The sequence below is a fragment of the Salmo salar genome, chromosome 07, assembly GCF_965601325.2.
Source record: "Salmo salar chromosome 07, fSalSal1, whole genome shotgun sequence".
Taxonomy (NCBI): Eukaryota; Metazoa; Chordata; class Actinopteri; order Salmoniformes; family Salmonidae; genus Salmo; species Salmo salar.
This window is the reverse complement of record NC_138297.1, coordinates 1,279,194-1,306,438: the sequence shown is the minus strand read 5'-3', so window position 1 is coordinate 1,306,438 and position 27,245 is coordinate 1,279,194. Positions and strand designations below refer to the sequence as shown.

The following is a 27,245-nucleotide window of genomic DNA, read 5'->3' as shown; positions in this document are numbered from 1 at the left end:
TGTAGGTAGACTATATTACATGGATTTATTGTGATGGTGTAGGTAGACTATATTACATGGATTTATTGCGATGGTGTAGACTATATTACATGGATTTATTGTGATGGTGTAGACTATATTACATGGATTTATTGTGATGGTGTAGGTAGGCTATATTACATGGATTTATTGTGATGGTGTAGGTAGGCTATATTACATGGATTTATTGTGATGGTGTAGGTAGACTATATTACATGGATTTATTGTGATGGTGTAGACTATATTACATGGATTTATTGTGATGGTGTAGGTAGACTATATTACATGGATTTATTGTGATGGTGTAGACTATATTACATGGATTTATTGTGATGGTGTAGGATATATTACATGGATTTATTGTGATGGTGTAGACTATATTACATGGATTTATTGTGATGGTGTAGGTAGACTATATTACATGGATTTATTGTGATGGTGTAGGTAGACTATATTACATGGATTTATTGTGATGGTGTAGGTAGACTATATTACATGGATTTATTGTGATGGTGTAGGTAGACTATATTACATGGATTTATTGTGACGGTGTAGGTAGACTATATTACATGGATTTATTGTGATGGTGTAGGTAGACTATATTACATGGATTTATTGTGATGGTGTAGGTAGACTATATTACATGGATTTATTGTGACGGTGTAGGCTATATTACATGTATTTATTGTGATGGTGTAGGTAGACTATATTACATGGATTTATTGTGATGGTGTAGACAATATTACATGGATTTATTGTGATGGTGTAGACTATATTACATGGATTTATTGTGATGGTGTAAGTAGACTATTTTACATGGATTTATTGTGATGGTGTAGACTATATTACATGGATTTATTGTGATGGTGTAGACTATATTACATGGATTTATTGTGATGGTGTAGGTAGACTATATTACATGGATTTATTGTGATGGTGTAGGTAGACTATATTACATGGATGTATTGTGATGGTGTAGGTAGACTATATTACATGGATTTATTGTGATGGTGTAGACTATATTACATGGATTTATTGTGATGCTGTAGACTATATTACATGGATTTATTGTGATGGTGTAGGTAGACTATATTACATGGATTTATTGTGATGGTGTAGGTAGACTATATTACATGGATTTATTGTGATGGTGTAGGTAGACTATATTACATGGATTTATTGTGATGGTGTAGACTATATTACATGGATTTATTGTGATGGTGTAGGTAGACTATATTACATGGATTTATTGTGATGGTGTAGGTAGACTATATTACATGGATTTATTGCGATGGTGTAGACTATATTACATGGATTTATTGTGATGGTGTAGACTATATTACATGGATTTATTGTGATGGTGTAGGTAGGCTATATTACATGGATTTATTGTGATGGTGTAGGTAGACTATATTACATGGATTTATTGTGATGGTGTAGACTATATTACATGGATTTATTGTGATGGTGTAGACTATATTACATGGATTTATTGTGATGGTGTAGGATATATTACATGGATTTATTGTGATGGTGTAGACTATATTACATGGATTTATTGTGATGGTGTAGGTAGACTATATTCCATGGATTTATTGTGAAGGTGTAGACTATATTACATGGATTTATTGTGAAGGTGTAGGTAGACTATACTACATGGATTTATTGTGATGGTGTAGGTAGACTATATTACATGGATTTATTGTGATGGTGTAGGTAGACTATATTACATGGGTTTATTGTGATGGTGTAGGTAGACTATATTACATGGGTTTATTGTGATGGTGTAGGTAGACTATATTACATGGATTTATTGTGATGGTGTAGACTATATTACATGGATTTATTGTGATGGTGTAGGTAGACTATATTACATGGATTTATTGTGATGGTGTAGGTAGACTATATTACATGGATTTATTGTGATGGTGTAGGTAGACTATATTACATGGATTTATTGGGATGGTGTAGGTGGACTATATTACATGGATTTATTGTGATGGTGTAGGTAGACTATATTACATGGATGTATTGTGATGGTGTAGGTAGGCTATATTACATGGATTTATTGTGATGGTGTAGGTAGACTATATTACATGGATTTATTGTGATGGTGTAGGATATATTACATGGATTTATTGTGATGGTGTAGACTATATTACATGGATTTATTGTGATGGTGTAGGTAGACTATATTACATGGATTTATTGTGATGGTGTAGGTAGACTATATTACATGGATTTATTGTGATGGTGTAGGCTATATAACATGGATTTATTGTGATGGTGTAGGTAGACTATATTACATGGATTTATTGTGATGGTGTAGGTAGACTATATTCCATGGATTTATTGTGAAGGTGTAGACTATATTACATGGATTTATTGTGAAGGTGTAGGTAGACTATACTACATGGATGTATTGTGATGGTGTAGGTAGACTATATTACATGGATTTATTGTGATGGTGTAGGTAGACTATATTACATGGGTTTATTGTGATGGTGTAGGTAGACTATATTACATGGGTTTATTGTGATGGTGTAGGTAGACTATATTACATGGATTTATTGTGATGGTGTAGACTATATTACATGGATTTATTGTGATGGTGTAGGTAGACTATATTACATGGATTTATTGTGATGGTGTAGGTAGACTATATTACATGGATTTATTGTGATGGTGTAGGTAGACTATATTACATGGATTTTTTGGGATGGTGTAGACTATATTACATGGATTTATTGTGATGGTGTAGGTAGACTATATTACATGGATTTATTGTGATGTGTAGACTATATTACATGGATTTATTGTGATGGTGTAGACTATATTACATGGATTTATTGTGATGGTGTAGGATATATTACATGGATTTATTGTGATGGTGTAGACTATATTACATGGATTTATTGTGATGGTGTAGGTAGACTATATTACATGGATTTATTGTGATGGTGTAGGTAGACTATATTACATGGATTTATTGTGATGGTGTAGGCTATATTACATGGATTTATTGTGATGGTGTAGGTAGACTATATTACATGGATTTATTGTGATGGTATTGGTAGACTATATTCCATGGATTTATTGTGATGGTGTAGACTATATTACATGGATTTATTGTGATGGTGTAGGATATATTACATGGATTTATTGTGATGGTGTAGGATATATTACATGGATTTATTGTGATGGTGTAGACTATATTACATGGATTTATTGTGATGGTGTAGGTAGACTATATTACATGGATTTATTGTGATGGTGTAGGTAGACTATATTACATGGATTTATTGTGATGGTGTAGGCTATATTACATGGATTTATTGTGATGGTGTAGGTAGACTATATTACATGGATTTATTGTGATGGTGTAGGTAGACTATATTCCATGGATTTATTGTGATGGTGTAGACTATATTACATGGATTTATTGTGATGGTGTAGGATATATTACATGGATTTATTGTGATGGTGTAGACTATATTACATGGATTTATTGTGATGGTGTAGGTAGACTATATTACATGGATTTATTGTGATGGTGTAGGTAGACTATATTACATGGATTTATTGTGATGGTGTAGACTATATTACATGGATTTATTGTGATGGTGTAGGTAGACTATATTACATGGATTTATTGTGATGGTGTAGACTATATTACATGGATTTATTGTGATGGTGTAGACTATATTACATGGATTTATTGTGATGGTGTAGGATATATTACATGGATTTATTGTGATGGTGTAGACTATATTACATGGATTTATTGTGATGGTGTAGGTAGACTATATTACATGGATTTATTGTGATGGTGTAGGTAGACTATATTCCATGGATTTATTGTGAAGGTGTAGACTATATTACATGGATTTATTGTGAAGGTGTAGGTAGACTATACTACATGGATTTATTGTGATGGTGTAGGTAGACTATATTACATGGATTTATTGTGATGGTGTAGGTAGACTATATTACATGGGTTTATTGTGATGGTGTAGGTAGACTATATTACATGGGTTTATTGTGATGGTGTAGGTAGACTATATTACATGGATTTATTGTGATGGTGTAGAATATATTACATGGATTTATTGTGATGGTGTAGGTAGACTATATTACATGGATTTATTGTGATGGTGTAGGTAGACTATATTACATGGATTTATTGTGATGGTGTAGGTAGACTATATTACATGGATTTATTGGGATGGTGTAGACTATATTACATGGATTTATTGTGATGGTGTAGGATATATTACATGGATTTATTGTGATGGTGTAGACTATATTACATGGATTTATTGTGATGGTGTAGGTAGACTATATTACATGGATTTATTGTGATGGTGTAGGTAGACTATATTACATGGATTTATTGTGATGGTGTAGGCTATATAACATGGATTTATTGTGATGGTGTAGGTAGACTATATTACATGGATTTATTGTGATGGTGTAGGTAGACTATATTCCATGGATTTATTGTGAAGGTGTAGACTATATTACATGGATTTATTGTGAAGGTGTAGGTAGACTATACTACATGGATGTATTGTGATGGTGTAGGTAGACTATATTACATGGATTTATTGTGATGGTGTAGGTAGACTATATTACATGGGTTTATTGTGATGGTGTAGGTAGACTATATTACATGGGTTTATTGTGATGGTGTAGGTAGACTATATTACATGGATTTATTGTGATGGTGTAGACTATATTACATGGATTTATTGTGATGGTGTAGGTAGACTATATTACATGGATTTATTGTGATGGTGTAGGTAGACTATATTACATGGATTTATTGTGATGGTGTAGGTAGACTATATTACATGGATTTATTGGGATGGTGTAGACTATATTACATGGATTTATTGTGATGGTGTAGGTAGACTATATTACATGGATTTATTGTGATGTGTAGACTATATTACATGGATTTATTGTGATGGTGTAGACTATATTACATGGATTTATTGTGATGGTGTAGACTATATTACATGGATTTATTGTGATGGTGTAGGATATATTACATGGATTTATTGTGATGGTGTAGACTATATTACATGGATTTATTGTGATGGTGTAGGTAGACTATATTACATGGATTTATTGTGATGGTGTAGGTAGACTATATTACATGGATTTATTGTGATGGTGTAGGCTATATTACATGGATTTATTGTGATGGTGTAGGTAGACTATATTACATGGATTTATTGTGATGGTGTAGGTAGACTATATTCCATGGATTTATTGTGATGGTGTAGACTATATTACATGGATTTATTGTGATGGTGTAGGATATATTACATGGATTTATTGTGATGGTGTAGACTATATTACATGGATTTATTGTGATGGTGTAGGTAGACTATATTACATGGATTTATTGTGATGGTGTAGGTAGACTATATTACATGGATTTATTGTGATGGTGTAGACTATATTACATGGATTTATTGTGATGGTGTAGGTAGACTATATTACATGGATTTATTGTGATGGTGTAGACTATATTACATGGATTTATTGTGATGGTGTAGGATATATTACATGGATTTATTGTGATGGTGTAGACTATATTACATGGATTTATTGTGATGGTGTAGGTAGACTATATTACATGGATTTATTGTGATGGTGTAGGTAGACTATATTACATGGATTTATTGTGATGGTGTAGGCTATATAACATGGATTTATTGTGATGGTGTAGGTAGACTATATTCCATGGATTTATTGTGAAGGTGTAGACTATATTACATGGATTTATTGTGAAGGTGTAGGTAGACTATACTACATGGATTTATTGTGATGGTGTAGGTAGACTATATTACATGGATTTATTGTGATGGTGTAGGTAGACTATATTACATGGGTTTATTGTGATGGTGTAGGTAGACTATATTACATGGGTTTATTGTGATGGTGTAGGTAGACTATATTACATGGATTTATTGTGATGGTGTAGACTATATTACATGGATTTATTGTGATGGTGTAGGTAGACTATATTACATGGATTTATTGTGATGGTGTAGGTAGACTATATTACATGGATTTATTGTGATGGTGTAGGTAGACTATATTACATGGATTTATTGGGATGGTGTAGACTATATTACATGGATTTATTGTGATGGTGTAGGTAGACTATATTACATGGATTTATTGTGATGGTGTAGACTATATTACATGGATTTATTGTGATGGTGTAGACTATATTACATGGATGTATTGTGATGGTGTAGGTAGACTATATTACATGGATTTATTGTGATGGTGTAGGCTATATTACATGGATTTATTGTGATGGTGTAGGTAGACTATATTACATGGATTTATTGTGATGGTGTAGGTAGACTATATTCCATGGATTTATTGTGATGGTGTAGGTAGACTATATTCCATGGATTTATTGTGAAGGTGTAGGTAGACTATATTACATGGATTTATTGTGATGGTGTAGGTAGACTATATTACATGGATTTATTGTGATGGTGTAGGTAGACAATATTACATGGATTTATTGTGATGGTGTAGGCTATCTGTGGAAGCCAGGAGATGCTAAATGTGATTATGTTCATGGCTGACGAAATTTCGTGACTGCCACAGCCTTGGTATTTTCAGATCACCCAGTGCAGCCAGCTACCCTAACCCCACAGAGCCAGATGAACCCCAACTCTACCCCTAACCCCTAACCCCACAGAGCCACAGACCCAACTCTACCCCAGCCAGCTACCCCTAACCCCACAGAGCCAGATGAACCCCAACTCTACCCCAGCCAGCTACCCCTAACCCCTAACCCCACAGAGCCAGATGAACCCCAACTCTACCCCAGCCAGCTACCCCTAACCCCACAGAGCCAGATGAACCCCAACTCTACCCCAGCCATCTACCCCTAACCCCACAGAGCCACAGACCCAACTCTACCCCAGCCATCTACCCCTAACCCCACAGAGCCAGATGAACCCCAACTCTACCCCAGCCATCTACCCCTAACCCCACAGAGCCAGATGAACCCCAACTCTACCCCAGCCATCTACCCCTAACCCCACAGAGCCACAGACCCAACTCTACCCCAGCCATCTACCCGTAACCCCACAGAGCCAGATGAACCCCAACTCTACCCCAGCCATCTACCCCTAACCCCACAGAGCCATAGACCCAACTCTACCCCAGCCATCTACCCCTAACCCCACAGAGCCACAGACCCAACTCTACCCCAGCCATCTACCCCTAACCCCACAGAGCCAGATGAACCCCAACTCTACCCCAGCCAGCTACCCCTAACCCCACAGAGCCAGATGAACCCCAACTCTACCCCAGCCATCTACCCCTAACCCCACAGAGCCAGATGAACCCCAACTCTACCCCAGCCATCTACCCCTAACCCCACAGAGCCAGATGAACCCCAACTCTACCCCAGCCATCTACCCCTAACCCCACAGAGCCACAGACCCAACTCTACCCCAGCCATCTACCCCTAACCCCACAGAGCCAGATGAACCCCAACTCTACCCCAGCCATCTACCCTAACCCCACAGAGCCATAGACCCAACTCTACCCCAGCCATCTACCCCTAACCCCACAGAGCAAGATGAACCCCAACTCTACCCCAGTCATCTACCCCTAACCCCTAACCCCACAGAGCCAGATGAACCCCAACTCTACCCCAGCCATCTACCCCTAACCCCACAGAGCCACAGACCCAACTCTACCCCAGCCATCTACCCCTAACCCCACAGAGCCAGATGAACCCCAACTCTACCCCAGCCAGCTACCCCTAACCCCACAGAGCCACAGACCCAACTCTACCCCAGCCATCTACCCCTAACCCCACAGAGCCAGATGAGCCCCAACTCTACCCCAGCCAGCTACCCCTAACCCCACAGAGCCAGATGAACCCCAACTCTACCCCAGCCATCTACCCCTAACCCCACAGAGCCAGATGAACCCCAACTCTACCCCAGCCATCTACCCCTAACCCCACAGAGCCAGATGAACCCCAACTCTACCCCAGCCATCTACCCCTAACCCCACAGAGCCACAGACCCAACTCTACCCCAGCCATCTACCCCTAACCCCACAGAGCCAGATGAACCCCAACTCTACCCCAGCCAGCTACCCCTAACCCCTAACCCCACAGAGCCACAGACCCAACTCTACCCCAGCCATCTACCCCTAACCCCTAACCCCACAGAGCCAGATGAACCCCAACTCTACTCCAGCCATCTACCCCTAACCCCACAGAGCCAGATGAACCCCAACTCTACCCCAGCCAGCTACCCCTAACCCCACAGAGCCAGATGAACCCCAACTCTACCCCAGCCATCTACCCCTAACCCCACAGAGCCACAGACCCAACTCTACCCCAGCCATCTACCCCTAACCCCACAGAGCCAGATGAACCCCAACTCTACCCCAGCCATCTAACCCTAACCCCACAGAGCCAGATGAACCCCAACTCTACCCCAGCCAGCTACCCCTAACCCCACAGAGCCAGATGAACCCCAACTCTACCCCAGCCATCTACCCCTAACCCCACAGAGCCACAGACCCAACTCTACCCCAGCCATCTACCCCTAACCCCACAGAGCCACAGACCCAACTCTACCCCAGCCATCTACCCCTAACCCCACAGAGCCACAGACCCAACTCTACCCCAGCCATCTACCCCTAACCCCACAGAGCCAGATGAACCCCAACTCTACCCCAGCCATCTACCCTAACCCCACAGAGCCAGATGAACCCCAACTCTACCCCAGCCATCTACCCCTAACCCCACAGAGCCAGATGAACCCCAACTCTACCCCAGCCATCTACCCCTAACCCCACAGAGCCACAGACCCAACTCTACCCCAGCCATCTACCCCTAACCCCACAGAGCCAGATGAGCCCCAACTCTACCCCAGTCATCTACCCCTAACCCCTAACCCCACAGAGCCAGATGAACCCCAACTCTACCCCAGCCATCTACCCCTAACCCCACAGAGCCACAGACCCAACTCTACCCCAGCCAGCTACCCTAACCCCACAGAGCCACAGACCCAACTCTACCCCAGCCATCTACCCCTAACCCCACAGAGCCAGATGAACCCCAACTCTACCCCAGCCATCTACCCCTAACCCCACAGAGCCAGATGAACCCCAACTCTACCCCAGCCATCTACCCCTAACCCCACAGAGCCATAGACCCAACTCTACCCCAGCCATCTACCCCTAACCCCACAGAGCCAGATGAACCCCAACTCTACCCCAGCCATCTACCCCTAACCCCACAGAGCCAGATGAACCCCAACTCTACCCCAGCCAGCTACCCCTAACCCCACAGAGCCACAGACCCAACTCTACCCCAGCCATCTACCCCTAACCCCACAGAGCCACAGACCCAACTCTACCCCAGCCAGCTACCCCTAACCCCACAGAGCCAGATGAACCCCAACTCTACCCCAGCCAGCTACCCCTAACCCCACAGAGCCACAGACCCAACTCTACCCCAGCCATCTACCCCTAACCCCACAGAGCCAGATGAACCCCAACTCTACCCCAGCCATCTACCCCTAACCCCACAGAGCCACAGACCCAACTCTACCCCAGCCATCTACCCCTAACCCCACAGAGCCAGATGAACCCCAACTCTACCCCAGCCATCTACCCCTAACCCCACAGAGCCACAGACCCAACTCTACCCCAGCCATCTACCCCTAACCCCACAGAGCCATAGACCCAACTCTACCCCAGCCATCTACCCCTAACCCCACAGAGCCAGATGAACCCCAACTCTACCCCAGCCATCTACCCCTAACCCCACAGAGCCACAGACCCAACTCTACCCCAGCCATCTACCCCTAACCCCACAGAGCCAGATGAACCCCAACTCTACCCCAGCCATCTACCCCTAACCCCACAGAGCCACAGACCCAACTCTACCCCAGCCATCTACCCCTAACCCCACAGAGCCACAGACCCAACTCTACCCCAGCCATCTACCCCTAACCCCACAGAGCCACAGACCCAACTCTACCCCAGCCATCTACCCCTAACCCCACAGAGCCAGATGAACCCCAACTCTACCCCAGCCATCTACCCTAACCCCACAGAGCCACAGACCCAACTCTACCCCAGCCATCTACCCCTAACCCCACAGAGCCAGATGAACCCCAACTCTACCCCAGCCATCTACCCCTAACCCCACAGAGCCACAGACCCAACTCTACCCCAGCCATCTACCCCTAACCCCACAGAGCCAGATGAACCCCAACTCTACCCCAGCCAGCTACCCTAACCCCACAGAGCCAGATGAACCCCAACTCTACCCCAGCCAGCTACCCCTAACCCCACAGAGCCAGATGAACCCCAACTCTACCCCAGCCAGCTACCCCTAACCCCACAGAGCCAGATGAACCCCAACTCTACCCCAGCCAGCTACCCTAACCCCACAGAGCCAGATGAACCCCAACTCTACCCCAGCCATCTACCCCTAACCCCACAGAGCCAGATGAACCCCAACTCTACCCCAGCCATCTACCCCTAACCCCACAGAGCCAGATGAACCCCAACTCTACCCCAGCCATCTACCCCTAACCCCACAGAGCCAGATGAACCCCAACTCTACCCCAGCCATCTACCCCTAACCCCACAGAGCCACAGACCCAACTCTACCCCAGCCATCTACCCCTAACCCCACAGAGCCAGATGAACCCCAACTCTACCCCAGCCATCTACCCCTAACCCCACAGAGCCACAGACCCAACTCTACCCCAGCCATCTACCCCTAACCCCACAGAGCCACAGACCCAACTCTACCCCAGCCAGCTACCCCTAACCCCACAGAGCCAGATGAACCCCAACTCTACCCCAGCCAGCTACCCCTAACCCCACAGAGCCACAGACCCAACTCTACCCCAGCCATCTACCCCTAACCCCACAGAGCCACAGACCCAACTCTACCCCAGCCATCTACCCCTAACCCCACAGAGCCACAGACCCAACTCTACCCCAGCCAGCTACCCCTAACCCCACAGAGCCAGATGAACCCCAACTCTACCCCAGCCATCTACCCCTAACCCCACAGAGCCACAGACCCAACTCTACCCCAGCCATCTACCCCTAACCCCACAGAGCCAGATGAACCCCAACTCTACCCCAGCCATCTACCCCTAACCCCACAGAGCCATAGACCCAACTCTACCCCAGCCATCTACCCCTAACCCCACAGAGCCACAGACCCAACTCTACCCCAGCCATCTACCCCTAACCCCAGAGAGCCACAGACCCAACTCTACCCCAGCCATCTACCCCTAACCCCACAGAGCCACAGACCCAACTCTACCCCAGCCATCTACCCCTAACCCCACAGAGCCACAGACCCAACTCTACCCCAGCCATCTACCCCTAACCCCACAGAGCCACAGACCCAACTCTACCCCAGCCATCTACCCCTAACCCCACAGAGCCAGATGAACCCCAACTCTACCCCAGCCATCTACCCCTAACCCCACAGAGCCACAGACCCAACTCTACCCCAGCCATCTACCCCTAACCCCACAGAGCCAGATGAACCCCAACTCTACCCCAGCCATCTACCCCTAACCCCACAGAGCCAGATGAACCCCAACTCTACCCCAGCCATCTACCCCTAACCCCACAGAGCCACAGACCCAACTCTACCCCAGCCAGCTACCCTAACCCCACAGAGCCAGATGAACCCCAACTCTACCCCAGCCATCTACCCCTAACCCCACAGAGCCACAGACCCAACTCTACCCCAGCCATCTACCCCTAACCCCACAGAGCCACAGACCCAACTCTACCCCAGCCATCTACCCCTAACCCCACAGAGCCAGATGAGCCCCAACTCTACCCCAGCCAGCTACCCTAACCCCACAGAGCCAGATGAACCCCAACTCTACCCCAGCCATCTACCCCTAACCCCACAGAGCCACAGACCCAACTCTACCCCAGCCATCTACCCCTAACCCCACAGAGCCACAGACCCAACTCTACCCCAGCCATCTACCCCTAACCCCACAGAGCCAGATGAACCCCAACTCTACCCCAGACATCTACCCCTAACCCCACAGAGCCAGATGAACCCCAACTCTACCCCAGCCAGCTACCCTAACCCCACAGAGCCAGATGAACCCCAACTCTACCCCAGCCAGCTACCCCTAACCCCACAGAGCCAGATGAACCCCAACTCTACCCCAGCCAGCTACCCCTAACCCCACAGAGCCAGATGAACCCCAACTCTACCCCAGCCAGCTACCCTAACCCCACAGAGCCAGATGAACCCCAACTCTACCCCAGCCATCTACCCCTAACCCCACAGAGCCAGATGAACCCCAACTCTACCCCAGCCATCTACCCCTAACCCCACAGAGCCAGATGAACCCCAACTCTACCCCAGCCATCTACCCCTAACCCCACAGAGCCACAGACCCAACTCTACCCCAGCCATCTACCCCTAACCCCACAGAGCCAGATGAACCCCAACTCTACCCCAGCCATCTACCCCTAACCCCACAGAGCCACAGACCCAACTCTACCCCAGCCAGCTACCCCTAACCCCACAGAGCCAGATGAACCCCAACTCTACCCCAGCCATCTACCCCTAACCCCACAGAGCCACAGACCCAACTCTACCCCAGCCAGCTACCCCTAACCCCACAGAGCCAGATGAACCCCAACTCTACCCCAGCCAGCTACCCCTAACCCCACAGAGCCACAGACCCAACTCTACCCCAGCCATCTACCCCTAACCCCACAGAGCCAGAGCACCCCAACTCTACCCCAGCCATCTACCCCTAACCCCACAGAGCCACAGACCCAACTCTACCCCAGCCATCTACCCCTAACCCCACAGAGCCACAGACCCAACTCTACCCCAGCCAGCTACCCCTAACCCCACAGAGCCACAGACCCAACTCTACCCCAGCCATCTACCCCTAACCCCACAGAGCCAGATGAACCCCAACTCTACCCCAGCCAGCTACCCCTAACCCCACAGAGCCAGATGAACCCCAACTCTACCCCAGCCATCTACCCCTAACCCCACAGAGCCACAGACCCAACTCTACCCCAGCCATCTACCCCTAACCCCACAGAGCCACAGACCCAACTCTACCCCAGCCATCTACCCCTAACCCCACAGAGCCAGATGAACCCCAACTCTACCCCAGCCATCTACCCCTAACCCCACAGAGCCACAGACCCAACTCTACCCCAGCCATCTACCCCTAACCCCACAGAGCCACAGACCCAACTCTACCCCAGCCATCTACCCCTAACCCCACAGAGCCACAGACCCAACTCTACCCCAGCCATCTACCCCTAACCCCACAGAGCCACAGACCCAACTCTACCCCAGCCATCTACCCCTAACCCCACAGAGCCAGATGAACCCCAACTCTACCCCAGCCATCTACCCCTAACCCCACAGAGCCAGATGAACCCCAACTCTACCCCAGCCATCTACCCCTAACCCCACAGAGCCACAGACCCAACTCTACCCCAGCCATCTACCCCTAACCCCACAGAGCCAGATGAACCCCAACTCTACCCCAGCCATCTACCCCTAACCCCACAGAGCCACAGACCCAACTCTACCCCAGCCATCTACCCTAACCCCACAGAGCCAGATGAACCCCAACTCTACCCCAGCCATCTACCCCTAACCCCACAGAGCCACAGACCCAACTCTACCCCAGCCATCTACCCCTAACCCCACAGAGCCACAGACCCAACTCTACCCCAGCCATCTACCCCTAACCCCACAGAGCCAGATGAACCCCAACTCTACCCCAGCCATCTACCCCTAACCCCACAGAGCCAGATGAACCCCAACTCTACCCCAGCCATCTACCCCTAACCCCACAGAGCCACAGACCCAACTCTACCCCAGCCATCTACCCCTAACCCCACAGAGCCACAGACCCAACTCTACCCCAGCCATCTACCCCTAACCCCACAGAGCCACAGACCCAACTCTACCCCAGCCATCTACCCCTAACCCCACAGAGCCACAGACCCAACTCTACCCCAGCCATCTACCCCTAACCCCACAGAGCCACAGACCCAACTCTACCCCAGCCATCTACCCCTAACCCCACAGAGCCACAGACCCAACTCTACCCCAGCCATCTACCCCTAACCCCACAGAGCCAGATGAACCCCAACTCTACCCCAGCCATCTACCCCTAACCCCACAGAGCCACAGACCCAACTCTACCCCAGCCATCTACCCCTAACCCCACAGAGCCAGATGAACCCCAACTCTACCCCAGCCATCTACCCCTAACCCCACAGAGCCACAGACCCAACTCTACCCCAGCCATCTACCCCTAACCCCACAGAGCCACAGACCCAACTCTACCCCAGCCATCTACCCCTAACCCCACAGAGCCACAGACCCAACTCTACCCCAGCCATCTACCCCTAACCCCACAGAGCCACAGACCCAACTCTACCCCAGCCATCTACCCCTAACCCCACAGAGCCAGATGAACCCCAACTCTACCCCAGCCATCTACCCCTAACCCCACAGAGCCACAGACCCAACTCTACCCCAGCCATCTACCCCTAACCCCACAGAGCCATAGACCCAACTCTACCCCAGCCATCTACCCCTAACCCCACAGAGCCAGATGAACCCCAACTCTACCCCAGCCAGCTACCCCTAACCCCACAGAGCCACAGACCCAACTCTACCCCAGCCATCTACCCCTAACCCCACAGAGCCAGATGAACCCCAACTCTACCCCAGCCATCTACCCCTAACCCCACAGAGCCACAGACCCAACTCTACCCCAGCCATCTACCCCTAACCCCACAGAGCCAGATGAACCCCAACTCTACCCCAGCCATCTACCCCTAACCCCACAGAGCCACAGACCCAACTCTACCCCAGCCATCTACCCCTAACCCCACAGAGCCAGATGAACCCCAACTCTACCCCAGCCATCTACCCCTAACCCCACAGAGCCAGATGAACCCCAACTCTACCCCAGCCAGCTACCCTAACCCCACAGAGCCAGATGAACCCCAACTCTACCCCAGCCATCTACCCCTAACCCCACAGAGCCACAGACCCAACTCTACCCCAGCCATCTACCCCTAACCCCACAGAGCCAGATGAACCCCAACTCTACCCCAGCCAGCTACCCCTAACCCCACAGAGCCGCAGACCCAACTCTACCCCAGCCATCTACCCCTAACCCCACAGAGCCATAGACCCAACTCTACCCCAGCCATCTACCCCTAACCCCACAGAGCCACAGACCCAACTCTACCCCAGCCATCTACCCTAACCCCACAGAGCCAGATGAACCCCAACTCTACCCCAGCCATCTACCCCTAACCCCACAGAGCCACAGACCCAACTCTACCCCAGCCATCTACCCCTAACCCCACAGAGCCACAGACCCAACTCTACCCCAGCCATCTACCCCTAACCCCACAGAGCCAGATGAACCCCAACTCTACCCCAGCCATCTACCCCTAACCCCACAGAGCCACAGACCCAACTCTACCCCAGCCATCTACCCCTAACCCCACAGAGCCACAGACCCAACTCTACCCCAGCCATCTACCCCTAACCCCACAGAGCCACAGACCCAACTCTACCCCAGCCATCTACCCCTAACCCCACAGAGCCACAGACCCAACTCTACCCCAGCCATCTACCCCTAACCCCACAGAGCCACAGACCCAACTCTACCCCAGCCATCTACCCCTAACCCCACAGAGCCACAGACCCAACTCTACCCCAGCCATCTACCCCTAACCCCACAGAGCCAGATGAACCCCAACTCTACCCCAGCCATCTACCCCTAACCCCACAGAGCCACAGACCCAACTCTACCCCAGCCATCTACCCCTAACCCCACAGAGCCAGATGAACCCCAACTCTACCCCAGCCAGCTACCCCTAACCCCACAGAGCCACAGACCCAACTCTACCCCAGCCATCTACCCCTAACCCCACAGAGCCACAGACCCAACTCTACCCCAGCCAGCTACCCCTAACCCCACAGAGCCACAGACCCAACTCTACCCCAGCCATCTACCCCTAACCCCACAGAGCCAGATGAACCCCAACTCTACCCCAGCCAGCTACCCCTAACCCCACAGAGCCAGATGAACCCCAACTCTACCCCAGCCATCTACCCCTAACCCCACAGAGCCACAGACCCAACTCTACCCCAGCCATCTACCCCTAACCCCACAGAGCCACAGACCCAACTCTACCCCAGCCATCTACCCCTAACCCCACAGAGCCACAGACCCAACTCTACCCCAGCCATCTACCCCTAACCCCACAGAGCCAGATGAACCCCAACTCTACCCCAGCCATCTACCCCTAACCCCACAGAGCCACAGACCCAACTCTACCCCAGCCATCTACCCCTAACCCCACAGAGCCAGATGAGCCCCAGCCAGCCAGTTGATCCCAGATGAGCCCCAGCCAGCTACCCTAACCCCACAGAGCCAGTTGATCCCAGATGAGAGAAGGCTTTGTCTGTGGATTTAGATTATGTCCTGATTCTATCCACACGTCTCATTGGCTAATCCTCATTTCACTTTTCCTGCAGGGCGGAATCTCCTGTCAAGGCGAGGGGAGTGTGCTCACATGAGGTACCATTCTGCCTCTCCCACACACCACACTGTCCTGCACTCTCATTGGTTCACACAGGTGCAAACTCCTTCTAAACCCCACCCCCTCAGTGCTTTATCCAATGACAACACGTGTCGTTCTCAGCCGCCCAGTCGCACTGAGTATGTTGATTACCTTTCCAGGATCAACATACTCTGGTCCGTCTGTGTTAACATTCCTCCTCCCCACGTGGCAGTATCGTATAAACACTGAGTGGAGGATTAGATGCATGCCAGCCAGAATCTCTCCTGTGGTGAAAACACACACACACACACACACACACACACACACACACACACACACACACACACACACACACACACACACACACACACACACACACACACACACACACACACACACACACACACACACACACACACACACACACACACACACACACACACACACACACACACACACACACACACTGACTGTTCAACCTCTGAACCTCGTCCAGAGACAGAGGGCTGATATTGACAACACAAACAACCTTTTAGAGAGAGAGCGTGAGAGAGAGATGCCGAGAGAGAGAGGAGACAGAAAGAGTGTGACAGAGAGAGAGCGAGAGAGAGAGAGAGAGAGAGAGGAGGCAGAAAGAGTGTGACAGAGAGAGAGATGCTGATATAGAGAGAGAGAGAGAGAGAGAGAGAGAGAGAGAGAGAAAGAGAGAGACGAGACAGAAAGTGTGTGACAGAGAGAGAGAGAGAGAGAGAGAGAGAGAGAGAGAGAGAGAGAGAGAGAGAGATGCTGATAGAGAGAGAGAGAGAGATGCTGATAGAGAGAGAGAGAGAGAGAGAGAGAGAGATGCTGATAGAGAGAGAGAGAGAGAGAGATGCTGATAGAGAGAGAGAGAGAGAGAGAGAGAGAGAGAGAGATGCTGATAGAGAGAGAGAGAGAGAGAGAGAGAGAGAGAGAGAGAGAGAGAGAGAGATGAATGAGAGGGGGACATTGGACTATACTTTAAATAGAGAGGAAAGAGTGCACACTTAGGGGAGGAGCCAGCCTGATCTGCCTAAGCAGATTAAACAGTCTTAGGCTTCTAGCTCATTCACTCACTTCCTCACCACCCCTCCCCCACATCAGCCACAATAATGCTAAATGACTTGGCGTTACCTAGGATTGTAAACTTGTCATGGTCAAAACGTATAGATTCAATGGTTGTAAAGCTGGGGAGAGGTCTGTCTGAGAGATGACACACACCACAGTGCACAAAGCAAGTCCTGCAGGCCCGAGTTGGATTCTTCATTACTGTCCAGTCATATGGTCAAGTGCTGTGAAGAAGGACCTACACCGAACAAAAATATAAAACCGCAACATGCAACTATTTCTAAATTGTAAATTGAAATAAATTCGTTAGGCCCTAATCTATGGATTTCACATGACTGGGAATATAGATATGCATCTGTTGGTCACAGATACCTTTATAAAAGGTAGGGGCGTGAATCAGAAAACCAGTCAGTATCTGGTGTGACCACCATTAATCTCATGCAGCGCGACACGTCTCCTTCACATAGAGTTGATCAGGCTGTTGATTGTGGCCTGTTGAATGTTGCCCCACTCCTCTTCAATGGCTGTGTGAAGTTGCTGGATATTGAACAGGAACATGCTGTCATACACCTCGATCCAGAGCATCCCAAACATGCTCAATGGGTGACATGTTTGGTGAGTATGCAGGCCATGGAAGAACTGGGACCTTTTCAGCTTCCAGGAATTGTGTGCAGATCCTTGCGACATGGGATCTCTGCGTTATCATGCTGAAACATGAGGTGATGGTGGTGGATGAATGGCACGACAATGGGCCTCAGGATCTCGTCCCTGTATCTCTGTGCATTCAAATTGCCATCAATAAAATTCAATTGTTTTCACTGTCTGTAGCTTATGCCTGCCCATACCATAACCCTACCTCCACCATGGGGCCCATACCATAACCCTACCTCCACCATGGGCCCCATACCATAACCCTACCTCCACCATGGGGCCCATACCATAACCCTACCTCCACCATGGGGCCCATACCATAACCCTACCTCCACCATGGGGCCCATACCATAACCCTACCTCCACCATGGGGCCCATACCATAACCCTACCTCCACCATGGGGCCCATACCATAACCCTACCTCCACCATGGGGCCCATACCATAACCCCACCTCCACCATGGGGCCCATACCATAACCCTACCTCCACCATGGGGCCCATACCATAACCCCACCTCCACCATGGGGCCCATACCATAACCCTACCTCCACCATGGGGCCCATACCATAACCCCACCTCCACCATGGGGCCCATACCATAACCCTACCTCCACCATGGGGCCCATACCATAACCTTACCTCCACCATGGGCCCCATGCCATAACCCTACCTCCACCATGGGGCCCATACCATAACCTTACCTCCACCATGGGCCCCATACCATAACCCTACCTCCACCATGGGGCACTCTGTTCACAAAGTTGACATCAGCAAAACGCTCGCCCACACAACACCACACACGCTCGTCTGCCAAACTGTTGAAATCAGGATTTATCCGTGAAGAGGACACTTCTCCAGCGTGCCAGTGGCAATCGAAGGTGAGTATTTGTCCACTGAAGACGGTTACGACGCCGAACTTCAGTCAGGTCAAAACTCTGGTGAGGATGAGGAGCACGCAGACGAGCTTCCCTGAGACGGTATCTGACAGTTTGTTTAAATCCACAGTTTCATCAGCTGTCCAGGTGGCTGGTCTCAGACGACACCACAGGTGAAGAAGCCGGAGGAGGAGGTTCTGGGCTGGTGTGGTTTCACGTAGTCTGGGGTTGTGAGGCCGGTTGGACGAACTACGAAATTCTCAAAAATTACGTTGGCGGCAGCTTATGGTAGAGAAATGTAAATTATATTCTCTGGTGGACATTCCTCCAGTCAGCATGACAATTTCACGCTGCATCGACACATCTGCGTTAAATAGTCACACAGGCTTGAAGGTGTGACTGCAGGGCACAGTGGAAATCAGAGGCTCTGAACTCCAGCATGCAAGACGATTTGATTTCACTAGAGAAAATGGTGTCTATTAAGCAGCCTGATGCTCTGGGGATAGAAACAGCTGACTAGTGGTGTCCATTCAGCAGCCTGATGGTCTGATGGTAGAAACAGCTGACTAGTGGTGTCTATTCAGCAGTCTGATGGTCTGGGGGTAGAAACAGCTGACTAGTGGTGTCTATTCAGCAGCCTGATGATAGAAACAGCTGACTAGTGGTGTCTATTCAGCAGCCTGATGGTAGAAACAGCTGACTAGTGGTGTCTATTCAGCAGCCTGATGGTCTGGGGGTAGAAACAGCTGACTAGTGGTGTCTATTCAGCAGCCTGATGGTAGAAACAGCTGACTAGTGGTGTCTATTCAGCAGCCTGATGGTCTGATGGTAGAAACAGCTGACTAGTGGTGTCTATTCAGCAGCCTGATGGTAGAAACAGCTGACTAGTGGTGTCTATTCAGCAGCCTGATGGTCTGGGGGTAGAAACAGCTGACTAGTGGTGTCTATTCAGCAGCCTGATGGTAGAAACAGCTGACTAGTGGCGTCTATTCAGCAGCCTGATGGTCTGGGGGTAGAAACAGCTGACTAGTGGTGTCTATTCAGCAGCCTGATGGTCTGGGGGTAGAAACAGCTGACTAGTGGTGTCTATTCAGCAGCCTGATGGTAGAAACAGCTGACTAGTGGTGTCTATTCAGCAGCCTGATGGTAGAAACAGCTGACTAGTGGTGTCTATTCAGCAGCCTGATGGTAGAAACAGCTGACTAGTGGTGTCTATTCAGCAGCCTGATGGTCTGGGGATAGAAACAGCTGACTAGTGGTGTCTATTCAGCAGCCTGATGGTCTGGGGATAGAAACAGCTGACTAGTGGTGTCTATTCAGCAGCCTGATGGTAGAAACAGCTGACTAGTGGTGTCTATTCAGCAGCCTGATGGTAGAAACAGCTGACTAGTGGTGTCTATTCAGCAGCCTGATGGTAGAAACAGCTGACTAGTGCTGTCTATTCAGCAGCCTGATGGTAGAAACAGCTGACTAGTGCTGTCTATTCAGCAGCCTGATGGTCTGGGGGTAGAAACAGCTGACTAGTGGTGTCTATTCAGCAGCCTGATGGTAGAAACAGCTGACTAGTGGTGTCTATTCAGCAGCCTGATGGTAGAAACAGCTGACTAGTGGTGTCTATTCAGCAGCCTGATGGTCTGGGGGTAGAAACAGCTGACTAGTGGTGTCTATTCAGCAGCCTGATGGTAGAAACAGCTGACTAGTGGTGTCTATTCAGCAGCCTGATGGTCTGATGGTAGAAACAGCTGACTAGTGGTGTCTATTCAGCAGCCTGATGGTCTGATGGTACAAACAGCTGACTAGTGGTGTCTATTCAGCAGCCTGATTGTCTGGGGGTAGAAACTATTTGCCATTCCTGGCCGACACTGTAAAGTCCATGGAGAATAAGAGCACCTCCTCCCAGCTGCCCACTGCTCTGAGGATAGGAAACACTGTCACCACCGATAAATGCACTATAATTGAGAATTTCAATAAGAATTTTTCTACGGCTAGCCATGCTTTCCACCTGGCTACCCCTACCCCTACCCCGGTCAACAGCCCTGCGCCCCCCACAGCAACTTGCCAAGCCTCCCCCATTTCTCCTTCTCCCAAATCCAGACAGCTGATGTTCTGAAAGAGCCGCGAAATCTGGACCCCTACAAATCAGCTGGACTAGACAACCTGGACCCCTACAAATCAGCTGGACTAGACAACCTGGACCCCTACAAATCAGCTGGACTAGACAATCTGGACCCCTACAAATCAGCCGAGGTAGACAACCTGGACCCCTACAAATCAGCTGGACTAGACAACCTGGACCCCTACAAATCAGCTGGACTAGACAACCTGGACCCCTACAAATCAGCTGGACTAGACAACCTGGACCCCTACAAATCAGCTGGACTAGACAACCTGGACCCCTACAAATCAGCTGGACTAGACAACCTGGACCCCTACAAATCAGCTGGACTAGACAACCTGGACCCCTACAAATCAGCTGGACTAGACAACCTGGACCCCTACAACTCAGCTGGACTAGACAACCTGGACCCCTACAAATCAGCTGGACTAGACAACCTGGACCCCTACAAATCAGCTGGACTAGACAACCTGGACCCCTACAAATCAGCTGGACTAGACAACCTGGACCCCTACAAATCAGCTGGACTAGACAACCTGGACCCCTACAAATCAGCCGGGCTAGACAATCTGGACGCATCTCCTTCCTGAGCGGTATGTCTGTCATTCTTATCGGCAGACTTAACAGCCTTGGTTTCTCAAATGACTGCCTCGCTTGTTTCACCAGCTACTTCTCAGACTATTAATTAGTACACAATAAACATAGTACTAGAATATGAATTAGTACACAATAAACGTAGTCCTAGAATATTAATTAGTACACAATAAACATAGTACTAGAATATTAATTAGTACACAATAAACGTAGTCCTAGAATATTAATTAGTACACAATAAACATAGTACTAGAATATTAATTAGTACACAATAAACATCGTACTAGAATATTAATTAGTACACGATAAACGTAGTCCTAGAATATTAATTAGTACACGATAAACATAGTACTAGAATATTAATTAGTACACGATAAACGTAGTCCTAGAATATTAATTAGTACACGATAAACATAGTACTAGAATATTAATTAGTACACGATAAACACAGTCCTAGAATATTAGGTCTCTATGGGTTTTTTCTCAGTATTTAGTCAGTACAGAACCTCCTAGTTATATTGTCCTTATTTTAAAATGTTAGTAGTTTTGTCTTTGAGCCGTTCTTGTCAAAGGAATGTTCTGTCCTGCTTCATGTGGACCCCAGGAGTATCAGCTGCTAATAAAATACCAAGTTGGATCGAACGTTAGAAAACAACCAGAATGGAGAGATGTGTGTGTGTGTGTGTGTGTGTGGTATGGTTGCAGTATTTAGGCCATATCTGTGATTGTGCTCACTGTACTGTGAAGTGCAGGCACTAGTTGCCTTCCTTCTCTATTCTGAGCAGAGAAACTGGGAAGGTGTGGAGCCTGTCATTGAGCCAGCATGACTGACAGGAGAGTGATACTTTCACAAGTCCAACCTGGGGTCCATCCATATAGACACACACTACTCTGGGTGGCCTCTCTATCACACTGTGGGCTATTTGGTACTCTGCTGCTACTAAACCTGCCCCCATCCGCCACCCGCACAGACCCACACACAGACCCGCACACAGACCCGCACACAGACCCGCACACAGACCCGCACACAGACCCGCACACAGACCCGCACACAGACCCGCACACAGACCCACACACAGACCCACACACAGACCCACACACAGACCCGCACACAGACCCACACCCACACAGACCCACACACAGACCCACACCCACACAGACCCACCCCACAGACCCACACACACAGACCCACATACAGACCCACACACAGACCCACACCCACACAGACCCACACACAGACCCGCACACAGACCCACCCCACACAGACCCACACACACAGACCCACATACAGACCCACACACAGACCCACAGACCCACACACAGACACACACACAGACCCACAGACCCACACACAGACCCGCACACAGACCCACCCCACAGACCCACACACAGACCCACAGACCCACACGCAGACCCACAGACCCACCCCACAGACCCACACACAGACCCACACACAGACCCACACACAGACCTACACACTGACCCACAGATCCACACACAGACCCACCCCACAGACCCACACACAGACCCACCCCACAGACCCACACACAGACCCACACACAGACCCACACACAGACCCACACACAGACCCACACCCAGACCCACACACAGACCCACACACACAGACCTACACACAGACCCACACACAGACCCACACCCAAACCCACACACAGACCCACACACACAGACCCACCCCACAGACCCACACACAGACCCACACACAGACCCACCCCACAGACCCACACACAGACCCACACACAGACCCACCCCACAGACAGACCCACACACACAGACCCACCCCACAGACCCGCACACAGACCCGCACACAGACCCGCACACAGACCCACACACAGACCCACACACAGACCCACACACACACAGACCCACACACAGACCCGCACACAGACCCACCCCACACAGACCCACACACACAGACCCACATACAGACCCACACACAGACCCACACACAGACCCACACACACAGACCCACAGACCCACACACAGACCCGCACACAGACCCACCCCACAGACCCACACACAGACCCACACGCAGACCCACAGACCCACACGCAGACCCACAGACCCACCCCACAGACCCACACACAGACCCACACACAGACCCACACACAGACCCACACACAGACCCACACACAGACCCACACAGACCCACACACAGACCATACCTGTCGTCCCCCGGCAGATGGACAGCCTCCCCGGAGCCGAACATGGACCAGGCCGAAGGAGTCTGGATGGGAGTCAGACTGGGTAGGAACATACCATCTCTACCCTGTAGGGGGGAGCTGGGCTGGGAATGAGACACTCTCAACAGAGACTAGAGAGAGAGATGGGGAGAGAGAGAGGGGGAGAGAGAGACGCCAACAGAGAGAGAGAGAGGGGGAGAGAGAGAGAAACTGACAGAGAGAGGGGGAGAGAGAGAGAAACCGTCAGAGAGAGGGGGAAAGAGAGAGGGGGAAAGAGAGAGACCGACAGAGAGAGAGAGGGGGAAAGAGAGAGGGGGAGAGAGAGAGACCGTCAGAGAGAGGGGGAAAGAGAGAGGGGGAAAGAGAGAGACCGACAGAGAGAGAGAGGGGGAAAGAGAGAGGGGGAGAGAGAGAGACCGACAGAGAGAGGGGGAGAGAGAGAGGGGGAGAGAGAGAGACCGACAGAGAGAGGGGGAGAGAGAGACCAACAGAAGGGAGAGACGGAGAAAAAACAGTTATGAAATCTTTTTACGTTGCATGTTGGAATTTACAAGAATTTAAGTCCTCTGTTTTTGGGCTAAAGAGCAGAAACCCAGACTTCCTGAAAGAAATGGATGATGTTGATATTGTAGTACTACAGGAAGCATGGTGCAGAGGTGATGTTTCCACTTGCTGTAAACTAGATCATCCTACCATCCACTAAACTAACAGGAATCAGACAGGGCAGGGACTCAGGACAGGGGCAGGGACTCAGGACAGGGACTCAGGACAGGGGCAGGGACTCAGGACAGGGACAGGGACTCAGGACAGGGACAGGGACTCAGGACAGGGGCAGGGACTCAGGACAGGGGCAGGGACTCAGGACAGGGGCAGGGACTCAGGACAGGGGCAGGGACTCAGGACAGGGGCAGGGACTCAAGACAGGGGCAGGGACTCAAGACAGGGGCAGGGACTCAGGACAGGGCAGAGACTCAGGACAGGGCAGAGACTCAGGACGAATGCATTCCCCCCTCAGAGTCCCCCTGCTTCAATGAAGAGAGTTTCTCCCCCTCAGCCACCCTGCTTCAATGAAGAGAGTTTCTCCCCCTCAGAGCCACCCTGCGTCAATGAAGAGAGTTTCTCCCCCTCAGTCACCCTGCTTCAATGAAGAGAGTTTCTCCCCCTCAGTCCCCCTGCTTCAATGAAGAGAGTTTCTCCCCCTCAGACACCCTGCTTCAATGAAGAGAGTTTCTCCCCCTCAGAGTCCCCCTGCTTCAATGAAGAGAGTTTCTCCCCCTCAGACACCCTGCTTCAATGAAGAGAGTTTCTCCCTTCTAGAGGAGGAGATGAGTCACTTTCAGGCCCAAGGCAACATACTGGACTGTGGAGACCTGAATGGTGAAACAGCAGAAGAACCAGTCACTATTAACAGTCATGGAGATAAACACCTACCAGGAAGCAACAACCTTTCCCTCCCCACATTTCTCAGAGCCTTCACAGTCAGCCCACTGACCTAAACCCAGAGTCTCTCAGAGCCTTCACAGTCAGCCCACTGACCTAAACCCAGAGTCTCTCAGAGCCTTCACAGTCAGCCCACTGACCTAAACCCAGAGTCTCTCAGAGCCTTCACAGTCAGCCCACTGACCTAAACCCAGAGTCTCTCAGAGCCTTCACAGTCAGCCCACTGACCTAAACCCAGAGTCTCTCAGAGCCTTCACAGTCAGCCCACTGACCTAAACCCAGAGTCTCTCAGAGCCTTCACAGTCAGTCAGCCCACTGACCTAAACCCAGAGTCTCTCAGAGCCTTCACAGTCAGCCCACTGACCTAAACCCAGAGTCTCTCAGAGCCTTCACAGTCAGCCCACTGACCTAAACCCAGAGTCTCTGAGCCTTCACAGTCAGCCCACTAACACCTCTCTCTCAGACCACAGTGAAATCACAGTGTATCTGAGAAGAGCGGAACCCAAACCATGAAGCATCGCAGCCCAGTAAATGACATGGTACTAAACAGGCCTATAGATGGAGTGGAAACAGTACAGACATCTACCAAAAAGCAATTAGTAGTCAAAAAATACAATCTCTCCTGGACAACTTTTTAGTTGTAGCAATGAAGGTGTAAATGTGTCAGTTTGTAACATAAACTTTATATTTGACTAATAATCCTCCTTGGCTAATGTAGAGACACGTGAGAACAAACCAAAGAGAATAGAGAATGAAAAAAATGGTTTGATAATGATTGGAGAAATCTAAAGCAGTCATTGAGAAATAATATATCTAATCAAAAACACAGAGACCCAGACAACAAAAATATAGGCCTTCGATACGGGGAAACACTGAAGCAACACAAACACATCCTAAGAACAAAGGAACAGCACATTAGAAATCAGATGGATGGAAATGAATCAAAACCACTTCTGGAATAAATTAAACAAATCTCATCAGGAGAAATTGGCTCTCCAAAATGGAGATATGTGGAGAAATCACTTTGCAAACCTCTACAGCAATATAACAAAGATGCACAAGAACAACAAGATGCACAAGAACATTTACAGATCTTTGAATCAGCAGTCAAAGATTATGAGGATCCTTACAGAAGAAGAAATAAAACGATGCACTCTCTCCAACCCAACAAGGCCTGTGGTGCCGATGGTGTTTTAAATGATCAAATATACAGACCACAAATTCAATTTGGCTATACTCAAAATTCTTCAACATGATCCTCACTGCAGGTATTTTCCCCCGATATTTGGAACCAAGGATGGATCACACAAATCTATAAAAATGGAGACAAATTTAACCCAAATTAGAGAAATTTGCATTAACAGCAAATTAGGGAACATTCTCTGCAGTATCATAAATAGCAGACTACATAATTTCCTTGATGAACACAATGTCCTGAGCAGAAGCCAGATTGGATTTTTACCAAATCACCACACAACAGACAACATTTATACCCTCCACACTAACTAACAAACAAGTCAACAACAACAGACCCATTTATACCCTCCACACTAACTAACAAACAAGTCAACAACAACAGACCCATTTATACCCTCCACACTAACTAACAAACAAGTCAAC

The 27,245-nt window shown here is 48.7% G+C and overlaps 1 protein-coding gene across 2 annotated transcripts in view; it reads right to left on the bottom strand.

The window, feature by feature from the left end:
• Positions 1–27,245, bottom strand: part of LOC106595244 (TSC22 domain family protein 4) — a 206,066-nt gene that overhangs the window by 147,483 nt on the left and 31,338 nt on the right. For both annotated transcript variants that reach the window (XM_045721397.2, XM_045721396.2), the window contains exon 3: positions 24,168–24,316. In XM_045721397.2, coding sequence (XP_045577353.1) covers positions 24,168–24,316 — 149 coding nt within the window. The remainder of the gene's footprint in view (positions 1–24,167; positions 24,317–27,245) is intronic.